The sequence below is a fragment of the Moschus berezovskii genome, chromosome 5, assembly GCF_049115385.1.
Source record: "Moschus berezovskii isolate FMDL1 chromosome 5, NW_MosBer_1.0, whole genome shotgun sequence".
NCBI classification, from domain to species: Eukaryota; Metazoa; Chordata; class Mammalia; order Artiodactyla; family Moschidae; genus Moschus; species Moschus berezovskii.
Window position 1 is genome coordinate 113,207,893 of NC_142464.1, and position 17,618 is coordinate 113,225,510.

At 44.7% G+C, this 17,618-nt stretch overlaps 1 protein-coding gene across 1 annotated transcript in view; it reads right to left on the reverse strand.

Annotated features, from left to right (window-relative positions):
* The window catches only part of STK32B (serine/threonine kinase 32B), a 386,337-nt gene that overhangs the window by 38,429 nt on the left and 330,290 nt on the right, over positions 1-17,618 (reverse strand). Inside the window, exon 7 of the mRNA XM_055435021.2 lies at positions 120-223. Within this exon, the coding sequence (XP_055290996.1) occupies positions 120-223 (104 nt within the window). The remainder of the gene's footprint in view (positions 1-119; positions 224-17,618) is intronic.

A 17,618-nucleotide genomic window follows, 5' to 3' on the forward strand; every position in this document is an offset into this window, starting at 1 on the left:
CCAGCATGGTACACCACCCATGGGACATGGCCATCCGACTCTCCCCAAGCCTGGTAGGACCCGAGTGCCCCCGACCAATTCCACAGTCCCCACATTCACCACACAGACACACATCTTACCCAGCCCCGCAGCAGCTCATAGGCCGTGACACCCAGGGACCACCAGTCAACGGGGTAGGAGTACCCAGGGCCTCCGTCCACATACACCTGGAACACTTCCGGCGCTGCCAAAGACAGGACAAAAGACATCACTGGGCATCTCACTCGACACGCATAACGCCCAAGGAGGACGCAGGGCCAGGAGCAGGAATTCGAGGCTAGCATTCCATCGACGATGCTATGTAGTTACTACCGTCTGTAAGCCACAAGCCAGCTTGAGACAAGGTGCAGGCATCGCAGGCAACCCCATGTGACACCTGGGACAGAATACAGACGGGGTGCCCCGAGTGTGCAGCAGAGGGCAGTCTGCTGGGGAGTCAGGGAAAGCAGGGTCGGGGGAAGACTTGGTGGAGCATGAATCATGGTCAGCGTGGGGAATAAAGTCTGAGTTAAGAGGAGGAGCCTGCACCCGTTATGGAGCAGGACCCTGTGGGGCTCCTGGGCACAAAGCCCTTCTGTGCCCGCCAGTTCTTTGATGACGGGAGACAGGCTTCTCTCAGTGTCTGTGTCCTTCCCTTAGCTCCAACCTGTAGTTTCAGACAGATGCGAAGCAAGGATGGGAGGGGATGCAGAGACAGGGGAGGAACAGACGAGAAACAATAGTGCAGCCTTGGGGCACAGTCCTGGTCCCCTCCCAAGCGATACACAGAACACTTCTGAGCTCTTCTGCAGATACTAAAACCCCCACCAGGTGGGAGAAATTAAGGGTCTGATGTGCTGGGCAAAGTCTCTTCCATCCTGTCAGACTCTTTGCGACCCCATGGACTGTAGCCCGCCAGGCTCCTCTGTCCATAGGATTCTCCAGGCAAGAAATACGGGAGTGGATTGCCATGCCCTCCTCCAGGGGATCTTCCCAACCCAGGGATTGAATCTGCGCCTCTTACATCTTCTGCTTTGGCAGGTGGGTTCTTTACCACTAGCATCACCTGGGAAGCCCCAAGGGTCTGATGCCCATAAGCAAGTAGACCCCAGACTGGTTAGAACCAGAAGGTGGATGATGCAGACTCTCACTTACCTCACCAATAACCAATAAGAGAAATGTCCATGAGCTTATCATCCTCTTTGAACCATTACTATGAGATTCCTCACTACTCCCTCCAGGTGGGAACACACAGCTTTGAGGGCATTTGCTCACTGTGGCCCCCTTTGCCTGGAAAAGCAATTTGTTGTTGTTGCTGTTGCTGAGTCGTGTCTGACTCTTTGCAACCCCATGGAATGCAGCACACCAGGCTTCCTTGACTTTCACTATCTCCTGGAGTTTGCTCAATTTCATATCCATTGAGTCGGTGATGCTATGTAATCATTCCATCCTCTGCCACCCCTTCTCCTTTTGCCTTCAGTCTTTCCCAGCATCAGGATCTTCTCCAATGAGTTGGCTCTTCGCACAGGTGGCCAAAGTATTGGAGCGTCAGTTTTAGCATCAGTCGTTCCAATGAATATTCAGGATTGATTTCCTTTAGAATTGACTGATTTGATCTCTTTGCTGTCCAAGGGACTCTCAAGAGTTTTGTCCAGCACCACCCATTCAAAAGCATAAATTCTTTGGCGCTCAGCCTTCTGGTCCAACTCTCACATCTGTACATGATTACTGGAAAAATTATAGCTTGGACTATATGGACCTTTGTCAGCAAAGCGATGCCTCTGCTTCCTAATACACTGTCTAGGTTTGTCATGGGTTTACTTCCAAGGACCAAGCATCTTTTAATTTCATGGCTGAAGTCACCATCTGCAGTGATTTTGGAGCCCAAGAAAATAAAATCTGTCATTCTGTCCACTGTTTCCCCATCTATTTGCCATGAGGTGATGGGACCAGATGCCATGATCTTAGTTTTCTGAATGTTGAGTTTTAAGCCAGCTTTTTCACTCTCCCATTTCCCTGTCATCAAGAGGCTCTTTAGTTTCTCTTCACTTTCTTCCATTAGAGTGCTATCATCTGTGGATTGGAGGTTGTGCTATTTCTCCCGGCAACCTTGATTCCAGCTTGTGATTCATCCAGCAAAGCAGTAAAGCTATTCTTTCCTACTTCACCCAAAACTCTGTCTCTGAGATTTAACTTGGTGTTGGGGTACAGAGGCCAGATTTGGTTCACTCCTAAGGGTCTGAGAAGCTAGGTAAATGTCAGTCTGCTTTGGCAATAACACCAGGTCAGGTGTCCCAACAACCAGAATGGTTAGAGCCCTTGGTGCCTAGTGCCCGTCTCAGGACAACGTTATTTTAGCACAGGTGGGAATCAATACAAAATACCCAGAATAAGTAAGTGCACAGAGACAGAAGGCCGATCAGGGGTTGCCAGGAGCTGGTGGGGGATGGGGCGCAACTGCTCATTGAGCTTCCTCTGGGATGATGAATGTTCTTGAACTACACAGAGCTGGTGGCTACACAATGTGGTGAATGTACTAAATACCACTGCGTTTTCTTGCAAACAGTTCATTTTACGTTATGTGAATTTTACCTCTGTGATAAGCCAGTGGAGGTGGAGCCCCCAGAGGGATGGACTCTCACTCCTCAGGGGGCTGCAGCTATCCTGGGGTCCCCTGGGGTCCTGCTGCTTCCTAAGCTGCTGGCAGGTGGGTTCATCACTGCCTCACCCCCGACTCACCAGGTCAGGAGTGCGTCTCAAGCTTTAATTGCTCACACTGGCTTCCAGGAAAGTCTTGGGAAAGGCAGGTCATTTCTAGAAAATTAATTTACAGATGAAATTCCATTTTACAGGTGTCAGAGCAGCCAAGCTCTGTCATGGGGAACCAGGACATGTTGTGATTAAAAACATCTCGACTCAGTTTTCAGACTGGCTTTCAGATGGCGTGGGGGCAGGAAGGGCCAGGCGAGGCAGACGAGGGCAGACAACGGATGCTTGAATCTGGGCTCTAGATGGGCAGCTGGACACTTGAACCTATTGTTGTTCAGTCACTCAGTTGTGTCTGACTCTGACCCCACGGACTGCAGCACGCCAGGCTTTCCTGCCCTTCACCATCTCCCGGAGCTTACTCAAACTCAAGTCCATTGAGACAGTGATGCTATCCAACCATCTTGTCATCTGTCGCCTCCTTCTCCTCCTGCCTTCAACCTTTCGCAGCATCAGGTCTTTTCGAATGAGTCAGTTCTTCCCATCAGATGGCCAAAGTATTGGAGCTTCAGCTTCAGCATCAGTCCTTCCAATGAATATTCAGGACTGATTTTCTTTAGGATGGACTGATTGGATCTCCTTGCAGTCCAAGGGACTCTCAAGAGTCTTCTCCAGCACCACAGTTCAAAAGCTTCAATTCTTCAGCACTCAACTTTCTTTATGGTCCAACTCTTACCATCAATGAACCTGAGTCTTGGCCAAATTCCAGCTGCCCTCCAGCAACCCACTCCATTTATTTTGTATTTTATAGCAACTGCACCCAAAGATTCTCCTTTCCTCCTCACGACAATCCCCAGACTCATATTTGACACAGTTTACCAAAGAGGTTCAGAGAGGGACAGCAGAGCACATGAAATCACACAGCAGAGAAGTGCAGAGCTGAGGTATGCCTTACATACTAGTCAAATTCCAGTTTGAAGTAAGCTTTGCATCAACGTTTGGGTACAAAACCATAATCAGTCTACGTTGGGGAAGATGTCTGTTGTTGGGGAAGGTGTTATTATCGAGGAAATGTCATTTTGGTTTACTTGAGCCTCACCAAGTGGTGTGTGTCCTGGGAAACAGGAAGAAGGTTGGTGTGATTGCAGCTGGGTTAACACGTTCTCTTTGCTTCAGTTTGTAAAGCATGAGCAATAATAAACAGTCTTCACAGTATTCACAGGGTTCTTATGAAGATTAAGGAAAAATGCTGGCTAAGAGCTAAGCCCGATGCCATGCTGGTCCCTTGTGAGTGCTCTGGAAATCTTGGGCATGGTTTTTATTAGTAGAATTGTCATTCAAATGTCCTCTCTTCATCAAACTCAGCTTCTCACTGTCCACCCAGTCAGCCTGGGGACCGTCCTAAATTCCATTCTCCTCAGCCTCGTGACTCATCAGCTTTCAGACCCTCTGAGCTTGGCATTCTGAGCAGCTTTCCATCTGCCCCTTCCTATCTATCCTAGCTCAACCTGAATTCAAAGGTGGTAGTTGTACCTGTTTAGTAAACATCTGATGAGTGAACGTTTGCTTTCCCAGCCTCTCGGGGCACTGAGCTGTGCTATTCTGCATCCCACCCTGGGAGCCTGAGGCTGGGCTTCAACCCAGAGGGGCTTCCTTCCCTGCACCCCAATCTGTGTACCTGTCCTTCTTCCCTCTGTGCGAAGGGTTCTGATAAAGAAGGAGACAGTTGCTCTGGCCTGTGCAGAACCAGGACTTCGACAGCTGCTGGCCCGGCCCACGTGCTCAGACAGGGCCAGAGGCCGGGACATGCCCAGGACTACAGGAGAGGCTGTGTGTCCAGCTGTCCCCATAAAGCCTTGTCATGCCTGGCTGCCCCAAGCCCATCTGGAATTCATGGTAGAAGCAGCATCTGACCAGTTCTGTCTTGGCTGTCCTGACCAGTCAAGTGACAACTATCTGCAGCCTGTGACTCCACTCCCAGAGAAGGTGACAATCTCCCTTCCCCTGCACACCTGGAGCTGAAAGAATATAAACAATTTTTATGTCACAATCCATATGCTACCCAAATGACTGCTGTAGTGCTCTGGAACCAGTGCTTAGAAGTGCGGGCATCATAGAGGGTTAGAACTCGAAGGACAGGTACAAGACACACACCTGTCACCATTATTTCATGTATGAATGAATGAGTGTGGAAACTGTTTGTCAGGTGCTGTGTTAAGGATTTTACACATGCAGCTCCCTTCATCCTCCCAGTCACCCAATAAAACAAGTGCTACAATGATCTCCACATTCCAGATGAGGAGGTAGAGACATGAAGGGGTGTAGTTGGGTGAATGAAAATGAAAATGTTAGTTGCTCAGTCATGTCTGACTCCTTGTGAACCCACAGACTGTAGCCCGCCAGGCTCCTCTGGCCATGGACTTCTCCAGGCAAAAATACTGGAGTGAGTAGCCATTCCTTTCTATAGGAGATCTTCCTGATCCAGGGATCCAACCCAGGTCTCTCCCACACTGCAGGCAGATTCTTCACCACCTGAGCCATCAGGGAAGGTGAATAGTGTCCGCAAAAGACTATGTCCAAGTACAAACCTCCAGTATCTGTGAACAGGGCCACATTCAGAAATAGGGACTCTGCAGGTGTAATTAAGGACATCAAGATAAAAATCATCCTGGATTCAGGGTGGACCCTTCCTAGATTCAGAGTCTGATGACTTTATAAAAGGAGAGAGATTTGGGACACAGAGAAGGCCAATGCAGGAGGCACAAGAGATACAGGTTCGATCCCTGGGTTAGGAAGATCCCCTAGAGTAAGAAATGGCAACCTGCTCCGGTATTCTTGCCTGGAAAATTCCATGGACAGCAGAGCCTGGTGGGCTACAGTCCATGGGGTCGCAAAGAGTCAGACACCATTGAGCACACATCCTTAAAGCACCCTGAACCACAGATGAAGAAAAAAGAGGCACAGAGAAGTACAGGGGCAGGTTCAGGGCCACCTGGGCGGTGAGTGGGAGAGTGTGGAAGGCTGTTCTTACAACTTTCGAGAGGGGACTCAATACAGCTGTCCCACTGTCATCAGGAGCAGTGGCTTTCTTTACAGCGCTAAGAGCTGTGTTATCAATGTGCCATTGACTGAGCATCTACCATGCGCTCGACGCTCTTCAAGTTTCCTTACCTCTATCATTTACTCCTCTGCTGCTGCTGCTGCTAAGTCACTTCAGTCGTGTCCGACTCTGTGTGACCCCATAGACGGAGGCCCACCAGGCTCCCCCGTCCCTGGGATTCTCCAGGCAAGAACACTGGAGTGGGTTGCCATTTCCTTCTCCAATGTGTGAAAGTGAAAAGTGAAAGTGAAGTCACTCAGTCATGTCCGACCCATAGCGACCCCATGGACTGCAGCCTACCAGGCTTTTCCGTCCATGGGATTTTCTAGGCAAGAGTACTGGAGTGGCTTGCCATTGCCTTCTCCCATTTACTCCTCAGGGAAGCTAATATTTAAGGAGCACTATCTGCAGCTTCATGTGCGTGATCTCCTTTTAACCTCAGAAGGACCTTGTGAGGTGAATGTGATCATTATCTCCATCTGAGGAAGCAAAGCTACCGTTTTTCCGGTGGTCATGTATGGATGTGAGAGCTGGAGCATAAAGAAAACTGAGCGCCAGAGAATTGATGCTTTTGAACTGTGGTGTTGGAGAAGACTCTTGAGAGTCCCTTAAACTGCAAGGAGATGAAACTAGTCCAACCTAAAGGAAATTAGTCCAAAATATTCATTGGAAGGACTGATGCTGAAGCTCCAGTACTTTGGCCATCTGATGCGAAGAACTGACTCTATTGGAAAAGACCCTGATGCTGGGAAAGATTGAAGGAAGGAGGGGAAGGAGACGACAGAGGATGAGATGGTTGTATGGTCTCCCTGACTCGATGGACATGAGTTTGAGCAAACTGCAGAAGCTGGTGATGGACAGGGAGGCCTGGTGTGCTGCAGTCCATGGGGTCGCAAGGAGTTGGACACCACTGAACTGAAGAGGAAGCCAGGCTTGGGGCAGTGACAGACCTACCAAGGTCCCAAGCCTCATCGGAAGCCTGGCTTCCCGCATTCTTCAGTGTCATCCAGAATGATGACCAGAGCCTTGCTCTGTCTCCTTCAATATCCAGACATTCCCACTATGTTATACAATCTCTATGTGTATGCTGAAAAGAAAAATAATGTATCATAAAAATATATGCACACACACACTACATATATGTGAGGCGGTAAAGAACCTGCCTGCCAATGCAGGAGACATAAGAGACGCAGTTTTGATATCTGGGTGGGGAAGATCCCATGGAGGATGGCATGGCAACCCACTCCAGGATTCTTGCCTGGAGAATCCCATGGACAGAGGAGCCTGGTGGGCTACAGTCCATGGGGTTGCAAAGAGTCAGAAAACTGAAATGACTTAGCATGTAGTATATATGTCCATACTTTACATGTCTTATAGTACAAAATCTCTCCAAAGTCAATGCATTAAATCTGCAAATTCAACTGGAACCAAAATCAATAATGTTTATGAAGGTGCAGGAATGCTAAATTTAGGAAATCAAGGTTTTGACATAATCCGAAAGAATGTGTAGTTTGCCGTTAACATGCACATTAATAAAAATGGCTCTTGAATCACAATGCCCCGGCAGCAGCCTTCCTCGCTACATCCCCAGGGTCCTTCACGGTGCCCAGAGAATGCTGAATACTCTGTGGATACTTGTGAGCCCACGAATGAATACCCTCGGCTGACACTGGGCTCCATGGAAGCGGCTTCTCCAGGATGACCCAGTGGCATGGAAAGATCAGCCCTACCTCCCACCAACCATTTCTAGCAGCAGCTGAGCAATTCTGCCAATGCAGGTTTTAAATGGAAAGTGAGTCTGGATTCCAAGGGGCATCAGAGAACTGGCCTTCGAGAAAAGCACATACATGGGGTGTCGAATGAAAGAGATCACCTCGAGGCAATGAAAATATGCCTTTGGTGGGTTTTGCCACCTTTGGCTCACCACGCAGAGTTACTTCCTCATTAAACTAAAAATATGGAAAAGCTCCCAGAAACCTCCTAAGTTATAATTATTAGCCTGCTGCTTTAGCTCTATGAATATTCCTGAAGGCTTTGGTTGCTGCAGTGGAGGGTGACATGCTATTCAATGTCTAGCTTACAAGCTGACTGGCTTCCAGGATTGGCTTCCACAGGTAATTGTGTCCTTCTGGACTGGGAACATAGAATTACCACATTTCAGCCTAGAGGGGACCTTCAAGGTCATTTCCTTTCTCCCCTACATTTTGTAGGTGAGGAAGCTGAAGCCTATTGGAGGCGTTCCACGGCTTCCAGCCCAGCTGGGACCAGAGCCAAGGCCTTCTGCCCACTGAGCCTCACTTCGGTTTGCAGATCCCAGCCAGCAGGATGACCAGATCTGGACACCTCCACCCAGAAGCCCCACAGGCATGGCATTCTTACTATGTCCAAGCCAAATCCCCTCTCTCCAACTGCCCCTTCTCCTCGGTTCTCAGTCTCTGCTGAGGGTCTGCTCAATTGTAAGAGTCAGAAATCAGTCTACGCTTTGATGTGTGCTCAGTCGCTCAGGTATGTCTGACTCTTTGGAACCCTACATACGGTAGCCTGCCAGGCTCCTTCCTCTGCCCATGTAATTTTCCAGGCAAGATTACTGCAATGGGATGCCATTTCCTACTCTAGAAGAACTTCCAGATCCAGGGATTGAACCTGCATCTCTTGTGTCTCCTGCACTGAAGGCAGATTCTTTACCATTAGAATGGCCACCTGGGAAACCCATGCTTTGATGATTTGATTAACTCTTGATTCATCATTATTCCCTTCCAGAATCATCTTCTCTCTGATCCTCTTTCATCGCTGTCTGGACTAATGACAGCCCTTCATGCACCCTAGCTTGGGGCTGTTTAATCCCACCCACCTGCTCCTGCACTCAATATGTCAGTAAATTTGGAAAACTCAACAGTGGCCACAGGACTGGAAAAGGTCAGTTTTCATTCCAATCCCAAAGAAAGGTAATGCCAAAGAATGCTCAAACTACTGCACAATTGCATTCATCTCACACTCTAGTAAGGCAATGCTCAAAATTCTCCAGGCCAGGCTTCAGCAATACGTGAACTGTGAACTTCCAGATGTTCAAGCTGGATTTGGAAAAGGCAGAGGAACCAGAGATCAAATTGCCAACATCTGCTGGATCGTGGAAAAAGCAAGAGAGTTCCAGAAAAACATCTATTTCTGCTTTATTGACTATGCCAAAGCCTTTGACTGTGTGGATCACAATAAACTGGAAAATTCTGAGAGAGATGGGAATACCAGACCACCTGACCTGCCTCTTGAGAAACCTGTATGCAGGTTAGGAAGCAACAGTTAGAACCGGACATGGAACAACAGACTGGTTCCAAATAGGAAAAGGAGTACATCAAGGTTGTATATTGTCACCCTGCTTATTTAGCTTCTATGCAGAGTATATTATGAGAAACGCTGGGTTGGATAAAGCACAAGCTGGAATCAAGATTGCCAGGAGAAACATCAATAACCTCAGATATGCAGATGACACCACCCTTATGGCAGAAAGTGAAGAAGAACTAAAGAGCCTCTTGATGAAAGTGAAAGAGGAGAGTGAAAAAGTTGGCTTGAAGCTCAACATTCAGAAAACTAAGATCATGGCATCTGGTCCCATCACTTCATGGCAAATAGATGGGGAAACAGTGGAAACAGTGGCTGATTTTATTTTTTTGGATTCCAAAATTACTGCAGATGATTGCAGCCATGAAATTAAAAGATGCTTACTCCCTGGAAGGAAAGTTATAACCAACCTAGACAGCATATTAAAAAGCAGAGACATTACTTTGCCAACAAAGGTCCGTCTAGTCAAGGCTATGGTTTTTCCAGTGGTCATGTGCAGATATAAGAATTGGACTATAAAGAAAGCTGAGTGCCGAAGAATTGATGCTTTTGAACTGTGGTGTTGGAGAAGACTCTTGAGAGTCCCTTGGACTGCAAGGAGATCCAACCAGTCCATCCTAAAGAAGATCAGTCCTGGGTGTTCATTGGAAGGACTGATGTTGAAGCTGAAACGCCAATACTTCGGCCACCTGATGCGAAGAGCTGACTGATTTGATAAGACCCTGATGCTGGGGAAGATTGAGGGAAGGAGGAGAAGGGGATGACAGAGGATGAGATGGCTGGATGGCATCACCAACTCGATGGACATGGGTTTGTGTGGACTCTGGGAGTTGGTGATGGACAGGGAGGCCTGGCGTGCTGCAGTTCATGCGGTCACAAAGAGTTGGACACGACTGAGTGACTGAACTGAACTGAACCTGCTCCTGCAACAATTTTCTAAGTCAGCAGAATCAATGAAACAAAGAGACGGAATGTGTGAATGTGGTGATGATTCAGGCTAGGCTTGCTGCCATGACAACCTAAAACAAGCTGTCTGACCTGTTATTTCTTGCCTCGATTTTCCTCATCTGTAAAAAGGAATAACTATATCTGCCACATCCTGTTATTGAGAAGAAAAAATTGAAGTTCTGTATGTATTTATTAAGCACAAAGTAAGTGCTCCATAAATGCAATATAACATTGTTTTATTATCATTTATATATTCAAATTACTTAATTAAAATCACTCCAAATTTTTCTGTGTACTCGAATAAAAGTCAAACTCCTTAGCAGGAAAGAGTTCTGAAAAATTAGGTTCCAGTTACCTCATATTTTGGCCGCTGTCTTTATTATGCCTGTTGTGTATCCTGCTCCAGTATGCTTGCCTGGAGAATCCCAAGGACAGAGGAGCCTGGCGGGCTACAGTCCATGGGGTCAGCAAGAGTCAGACATGACTGAGCGACTAACTACAAGCCAACAGGAAAAAATAGGACACGTTTTATTTTTAATCTTCAAAGACTGGCCTGATAATCTTTACCTGATTTTTATAATCATGAACTCCTAGTTATACTTCAAAACCCAGACCAAATTTTACACCTACTGTGGAATGTTAATCAAGTCCCTTCCAGATTCTCAGTTCCCTTCTTTCCCCTTTCTGGCCAAGTATATCACTGTTCTGGATTCTTACCAAACCCTTGTCTATTCATCCCCTACGGTGCTGATCAGGCCATATGGTAATTAAGGATATACATGCCCATTGCCCTCACTGGACTGTAAGCTCTTTAAACAAGGATATGACTACGTCAGGGTCAAAACCTCAGGGATTAGCATGAAGCTGGTCTAGACAGAGATGCTGAAGGAATCAAAATAGCAAAGAATTCAACGTCACAGTATCCTGACTTTGAATCTCAGTGGCCACCTTTGCTGTTTATCACTGGACAAGCACTTAGCTTCTGCATATGTCTCAGATCCCCTGGGATAATGATAGCCTTTACCCCATAGCGAGATAACATATGGGAGTCATATGTTATGACTTAAGAACAAGGGCTGATGCAGAGCAAATTCCAAATAGACACGAGCTAGTTATTATTGTATCAATTCATCACCCAATGAGAAATGAAATACATCCATAAATGAAAGACCAACTAACGGATGGACATGTTGTACATGTCCCCAGATGATTCAGAGTTCCATCACCATTCTTTGATTAGAGTTTGCAGAAAAGCCGTGAAAAGCAGAGATAAGCAGGATGACTGGCCTCTGTCTGTATCCCTTAGGGTAATTCATGTTCCTCTCGCTTTTTACCTTGGCAGATGAAATCAGGTGTCACACACATATTAATTTGAGATGAAATGAACCTGCTGTGTCAATCTGATAATTTCTTTTTATTTGGTGATACAAATAGCATTAATAGCAACAGAAGACTGGTTTCATTAAAGTATGTAAGACACTGCTCCAGTGTGGACCAGTAAGATCTCACCTGTCTGCATAAAAGGAAAAGCAGGGGAAGCTTAAATGGCTGAGTAAATACAGAAGGTCTGATGCTGTTGTTCAGTTGCTCAGTCGTGTCTGACTCTTTGCGACCCCATGGACTGCAGCACGCCAGGCTTCCCTGTCCTTCACCATCTCCCAGAGTTTGCTCAAACACATGTCCATTGAGTCGGTGATGCCATCCAACCATCTCGCCCTCTGCCGTCTGTTCTCCTGTCTTCAGTCTTTCCCAGCATCAGGGTCTTTTCAAATGAGTTAGTTCTTCGCATCAGGTGGCCAAAGTATTGGAGCTTCAGCTTCAGCATCAGTTCTTTCAATGAATATTCAGGACTTATTTCTTTTAGGATGGACTAGTTTGATCTCCCTGCAGTCCAAGGGACTCTCAAGAGTCTTCTCCAGCACCTCAGTTAGAAGGCATCAATTCTTTGGTGCTCAGCCTTTTTTTATTGTCCAGCTCTCACATCTGTATATGACTACTTGAAAACCATAGCATTGACTAGACAGACCTTTGTTGGCAAAGTAATGTCTCTGCTTTCTAATATGCTGTCTAGGTTTGTCATAGTTTTTCTTCCAAGGAGCAAGTGTCTTAATTTCATGGCTACAGTCACCATCTGCAGTGATTTTGGAGCCCAAGAAAATAAAGTCTGTCACTGTTTTCATTGTTTCCCCATCTATTTGCCATGAAGTGATGGGACCGGATGCCATGATCTTCATTTTTTTAATCATTTTTTGAATGTTGAGTTTTAATCCAGCTTTTTAATTCTCCTCTTTCACCTTCATCAAGAGGTTAATTCCTCTTCACTTTTTGCCATTAGGGTGGTGTCATCTGCATGTCTGAGGTTATGACGCGGTACAGAAATAAATGATGTACCAGTAGCAGAAAACTACTTCATCTGAAATGTGTCAGGTTAAGTAGCAGATTAACAAAAAAGACCTTTGGAAAGTGTTCTAGAGAATGATGGAAAGTGCTAACTGAAAGCACAGGATTGAAATCCAGTGCATTTTACAGTCAATATGTGAAACAGGGGATAAACATCCAAATGGCATGTCAGGCTGATTAAGTTCATTTAGACTGTTGCTTTCTTAAAGGATTCCAAGACTTCCTGTTTATCTGAGGCCAATATAGTTCATTAAAATTTCACACTGTCCAAAGCTTTGGTGGGTATACAAGAACCACATGATCTGGCCCTGCCATGTCCCCAGGCTTGCTCTCCTTGCCTACTTTATCAGGCCAACATAGCTTCCTTCTAGTTCTTTCCATGTGACTTTTTACCTCAGGGTCTGCTGCTGCTGCTAAGTCGCTTCAGTTGTGTCCGACTCTGTGCAACCCCATAGACGGCAGCCCACCAGGCTCCCCCGTCCCTGGGATTCTCTAGGCAAGAACACTGGAGTGGGTTGCCATTGCCTTCTCCAATGCATGAAAGTGAAAAATGAAAGTGAAGTCGCTCAGTCATGTCCGACTCTTCACGACCTCATGGACTGCAGCCTACCAGGCTCCTCTGTCCATGGAATTTTCCAGGCAGGGTCTGCTGCTGCTGCTAAGTCACTTCAGTCGTGTCCGACCCTGTGTGACCCCATAGACAGAAGCCCACCAGGCTCCCCCATCCCTGGGATTCTCCAGGCAAGAACACTGGAGTGGGTTGCCATTTCCTTCTCCAATGTGTGAAAGTGAAAAGTGAAGGTGAAGTCGCTCAGTCGTGTCCGACCCTTAGCGACCCCACGGACTGCAGCCTACCAGGCTCCTCCATCCATGGGATTTTCTAGGCAAGAGTACTGGAGTGGCTTGCCATTGCCTTCTCCGAGGCAGGGTCTAGGAAAATGCAATTCTATTTCCTGCAGTGCTTTTCCACCTTTTGTACTGCACAACATCTATCTGTCCTTTATAACCCAGCTGAAAGTTCACATCCTCATCAATGTTACCCTGTCCCCTCCAATCTAATCTGTCTCATCAGCACCTGTCTTTCTGCAACATAATTCTTATAAAGACCTTGGACAATTCTGCTTCTGTTGAAAATGTAAGAGTTCGAAATAGTCACTCTGAGCCTAACAATGGTCATGTATGGATGTGAGAGTTGGACTATAAGGAAAGCTGAGTGCTGAAGAATTGATGCTTTGGAACAGTGGTGTTGGAGAAGACTCTTGAGAGTCCCTTGGACTGCAAGGAGATCCAACCAGTCCATCCTCAAGGAGATCAGTCCTGGGTGTTCGTTGGAAGGACTGATGTTGAAGCTGAAACTCCAATACTTTGGCCACCTGATGTGAAGAACTGACTCCTTGCAAAAGACCCTGATGCTGGGAAAGATTGAGGGCAGGAGGAGAAGGGGACGACAGAGATGAGATGGTTGGATGGCATCACCGACTCAATGGACATGGGTTTGGGTGGACTCTGGGAGTTGGTGATGGACAGGGAGGCCTGGCGTGCTGCGGTTCATGGGGTCACAAAGAGTCGGACATGACTTAGCGACTGAACTGAACTGAGCCTAACAATGAGTAAAAGCTAGATCACCTACAAAATCATAATTTTCCTTGAACCCGACTAGTCTGAAACCCAAGGAAAGACAGACATCTCCAAGAAGAGTTGGGATGTGAATACTAGCTTACCTTGGGGAGAACAAGGGAAGAAGACAGGGCTGCCACAGAAGAGAGAAGACCCGCTAACATGTTTAATTTACCTGAATTGCTGAAGGTTGTGATGGGCCTCAGTGAGAGAAGAGAGCCACTGTTTGTCCAGATGCAAGGGGACTCTACTGCTCACACACTCCTTTCGACATACGCTCACTGGTACTCACGACAAGGGCTGGTACAGGGGAGGAGACTAAACCACAGATATAGCTCTTTCACCACCCAAACTCCTTCATGAATATGCATGCACCATCAGTTTAAAACTTCCCCAGTTTGGCTCTTTGGAGAGACACTGCTTTGGGAGAGGTCCCCGGTGTTCTTCTTACTTGCTGACAACTAAAAATAAAACATTCCTTCTCTCCCCCTAAAACAAAAATGAAAAAACCTATATATCCAAGAAGCTCAGAGAACACCAACTAGGAAAAGGAAAAAATAGCAACTCACTTAGGCACATCTATCAAAAACCAAAGACAACGGGAAAATCTTGAAGACAGTGCCATATCACCTATGGAGAAACGAGGGTGGGTATCCCAGCAGATTTGTTGTTAGAATCGATTCAAACACAGAGTGACGTATTTACATGCTGAAAGAGAAAAAGACTGTCAACAAATAGTTCTGTTAAAATATCTTTTCTAAATTAAGACAAATAAATGTTTATTTCAACAAATAGAAAAATGAAAGAATTTATTACCAGTAGACTTTCACTGCAAGAATTGTTCAAGGAAGTTTGTCAGATAAAGTAAATATGATACCCAATAGAAATTGAAGTGACACATGAAAATAAAGTATATTAAAAATGGATAAAAAGAAGTTAATATAAAAATTAGCTTTTAAAAATTTAATCTACTACAAATTATAATTGATTCTCTGAGGCAAAAACAAAATAAATCATGTACTTATAGCACAATAAAATAAAAGATGATGGAGGAATTGGGAGCATATTAATATTCTCATATTACACATGAAGTGGTATATTTCAAGGTAGATTCTGATGAACTGAAGATATATATTATAAATACACAGCAGCCTCTAAATGGAAAAATAGATATAAATACTGAGCCAATAGAGAAATTAAAACTAAATCATAAATGGGCTTCCCAAGTAACAATCAACTAACTCAAAATAAGGCAGAAAAAGAGGAACAAAACCCAAATGGAACAGATAGAAGAAAAAGTGAGGTGACTGATTTAAATCCAACCATGTCAATAATTATATTAAGAATAAAAATGGTTTCAATATCAATGGAAAGAGAAACTGTAAGACTAGATAAAAAAGATTGACTTCAAAACTTGTATTTAAAATATAAAGATGTAGACAGGTTAAAAATAAGTAGATGGAAAAGACCTAGTCAAAAAGGCATGCTAGAACAGGCTGAGGCTGGCGCATAGTGCAAACGTTAGCAATTCTTCCCCATTCTGTGTTGGATTATGTTGCATTGGTAACTTGGAATCAGCCATGGTGGGAGTATTTCCATCATGAAAATCAACAAGTTCAACAAATCAGGGCTTTATGTCTTCTTTACCAGAGTGATAGTTGCTGCACATTTTCCAGCACAGCACTGACTGTACCGTGTAAACGCTGACCAAAGGAAAGCTGAAACAGCTACATTAATATTGGACAAAGTAGATCAGAATAGGAGCAAGACGGACATTATACAATAATACACGAGGCAATTTATCAAGAAGATGGAACAATCTTAAGTGAGTATGCATCTTAAAACAGAGCATCAAAATGTGTGAGACTGAAATGCAGGAAAAAAATCAAGAGATCTAAAATTATCGTTGGCGATTTCAACACATTTCTCTTAGTAACTGATATAACAAGTAGACATAAAATCAATAAGAATATATAGAAGACCAGAACAACAATATCAAACAACTTGACTTAACTGACATTTATAGGTAAGCTGACATTTATTTATGGAATACATGACCAAAGAAGAACATATACATTTTTTGCAAGTAAACGTGGAATATTTACCAAGACAGGCCATTTCTGGAGCTTCCCAGGTGGTGCTAGTGGTAAAGAACCCACCTGCCAATGCAGGAGACATAAGAGACGCAGGTTTGATCCCTGGGTCAGGAAGATTCCCTAGAGGATGGCATGGCAACCCACTCAGTATTCTTGCCCGGAAAATCCTATAGACAGAGGAGCCTGGCAGGCTATAGTCCATAGGCTCTCAAAGAGTTGGACACGAATGAAAGGACTTAGCATACACGCATGTGATTTCTAGGTCACAAAACAAACTACACCCATTAGAAAAACAGAAATTATATAGGGTATTTTGCTGACCATCATGGAATTAAACAAAAAAAAAGTGAAAGTTGCTCAGTTGCGTCCGACTCTTTGCAACCCCATGGACTATACAGTCTATGGAATTTTCCAGGCCAGAATACCGGAATTGAATACAATTCAATCAAATACGTTAAAAATAATACCAGTTCTCTACAAATTTTTCCACAAAGCAGAGTAGCAGGGAGCATTTTCCAATTTACATTGCCAGCATTCCTCTGAAACCAAAATTACACAAGAAAGTTACAATAAGACTATAAATATTCCCGATGAACCTAGAGGTAAATATTGTAAATGAGATATCAGCAAATTGATTATAGCATTATATAAAAAGGAAAATACATTATGACCATGTGGGATTTAATCTGGGAATAGAAGGCTTGTTCAATATTCTAAAATAAATAATTATATTTCAAGGGAATATGGAAGAGAAACCATATGATTATCTTAATAGTCACAGAAAAGATATTTGAGAAAATTTGACATTCATTTATGATTTTTAAAAACTTAGAAAATTGGAAATAGAAGGAAATTTCCTTCCTCTGATGAAAAGCAACTACAAAAACATTATAGCTAATATCATACCTAGCAGTAAAACAAACAAAAACCCCACAACTAATAGATTTACAACAAAAATCAGGATCAAGACCAAATGTAAATGTTCTAGACAGGGCAATAAGACAAAGAAAGGCATGCAGATTGGACAGGAGAAAGTAAAAATGCCTTTACTGTCTACATAAAAAATTCAAAGAATTTACTAAAACAGCTGCTGAAACTGATAAGTGAATTTAGCAAAATTACAGGATATCAGGTCAACACACAAAAATCAATTGTAGCTCTAAAGATTAGCAATAATGACTGGGAACTGATTTTTTTTTAAATACACCATTTGGATAGCACCTAAAATTCATAAGATAGGTCTGAGTGAGTGAGTGAGTGAAGGTTGCTCAGTCGTGTCCGACTCTTTGTGACCCCATGGACTATACAGTCCACGGAATTCTCCAGGCCAGAATACTGGAGTCAGTAGCCTTTCCCTTCTCCAGGGGATCTTCCTAACCCACGGATCGGACCCAGGT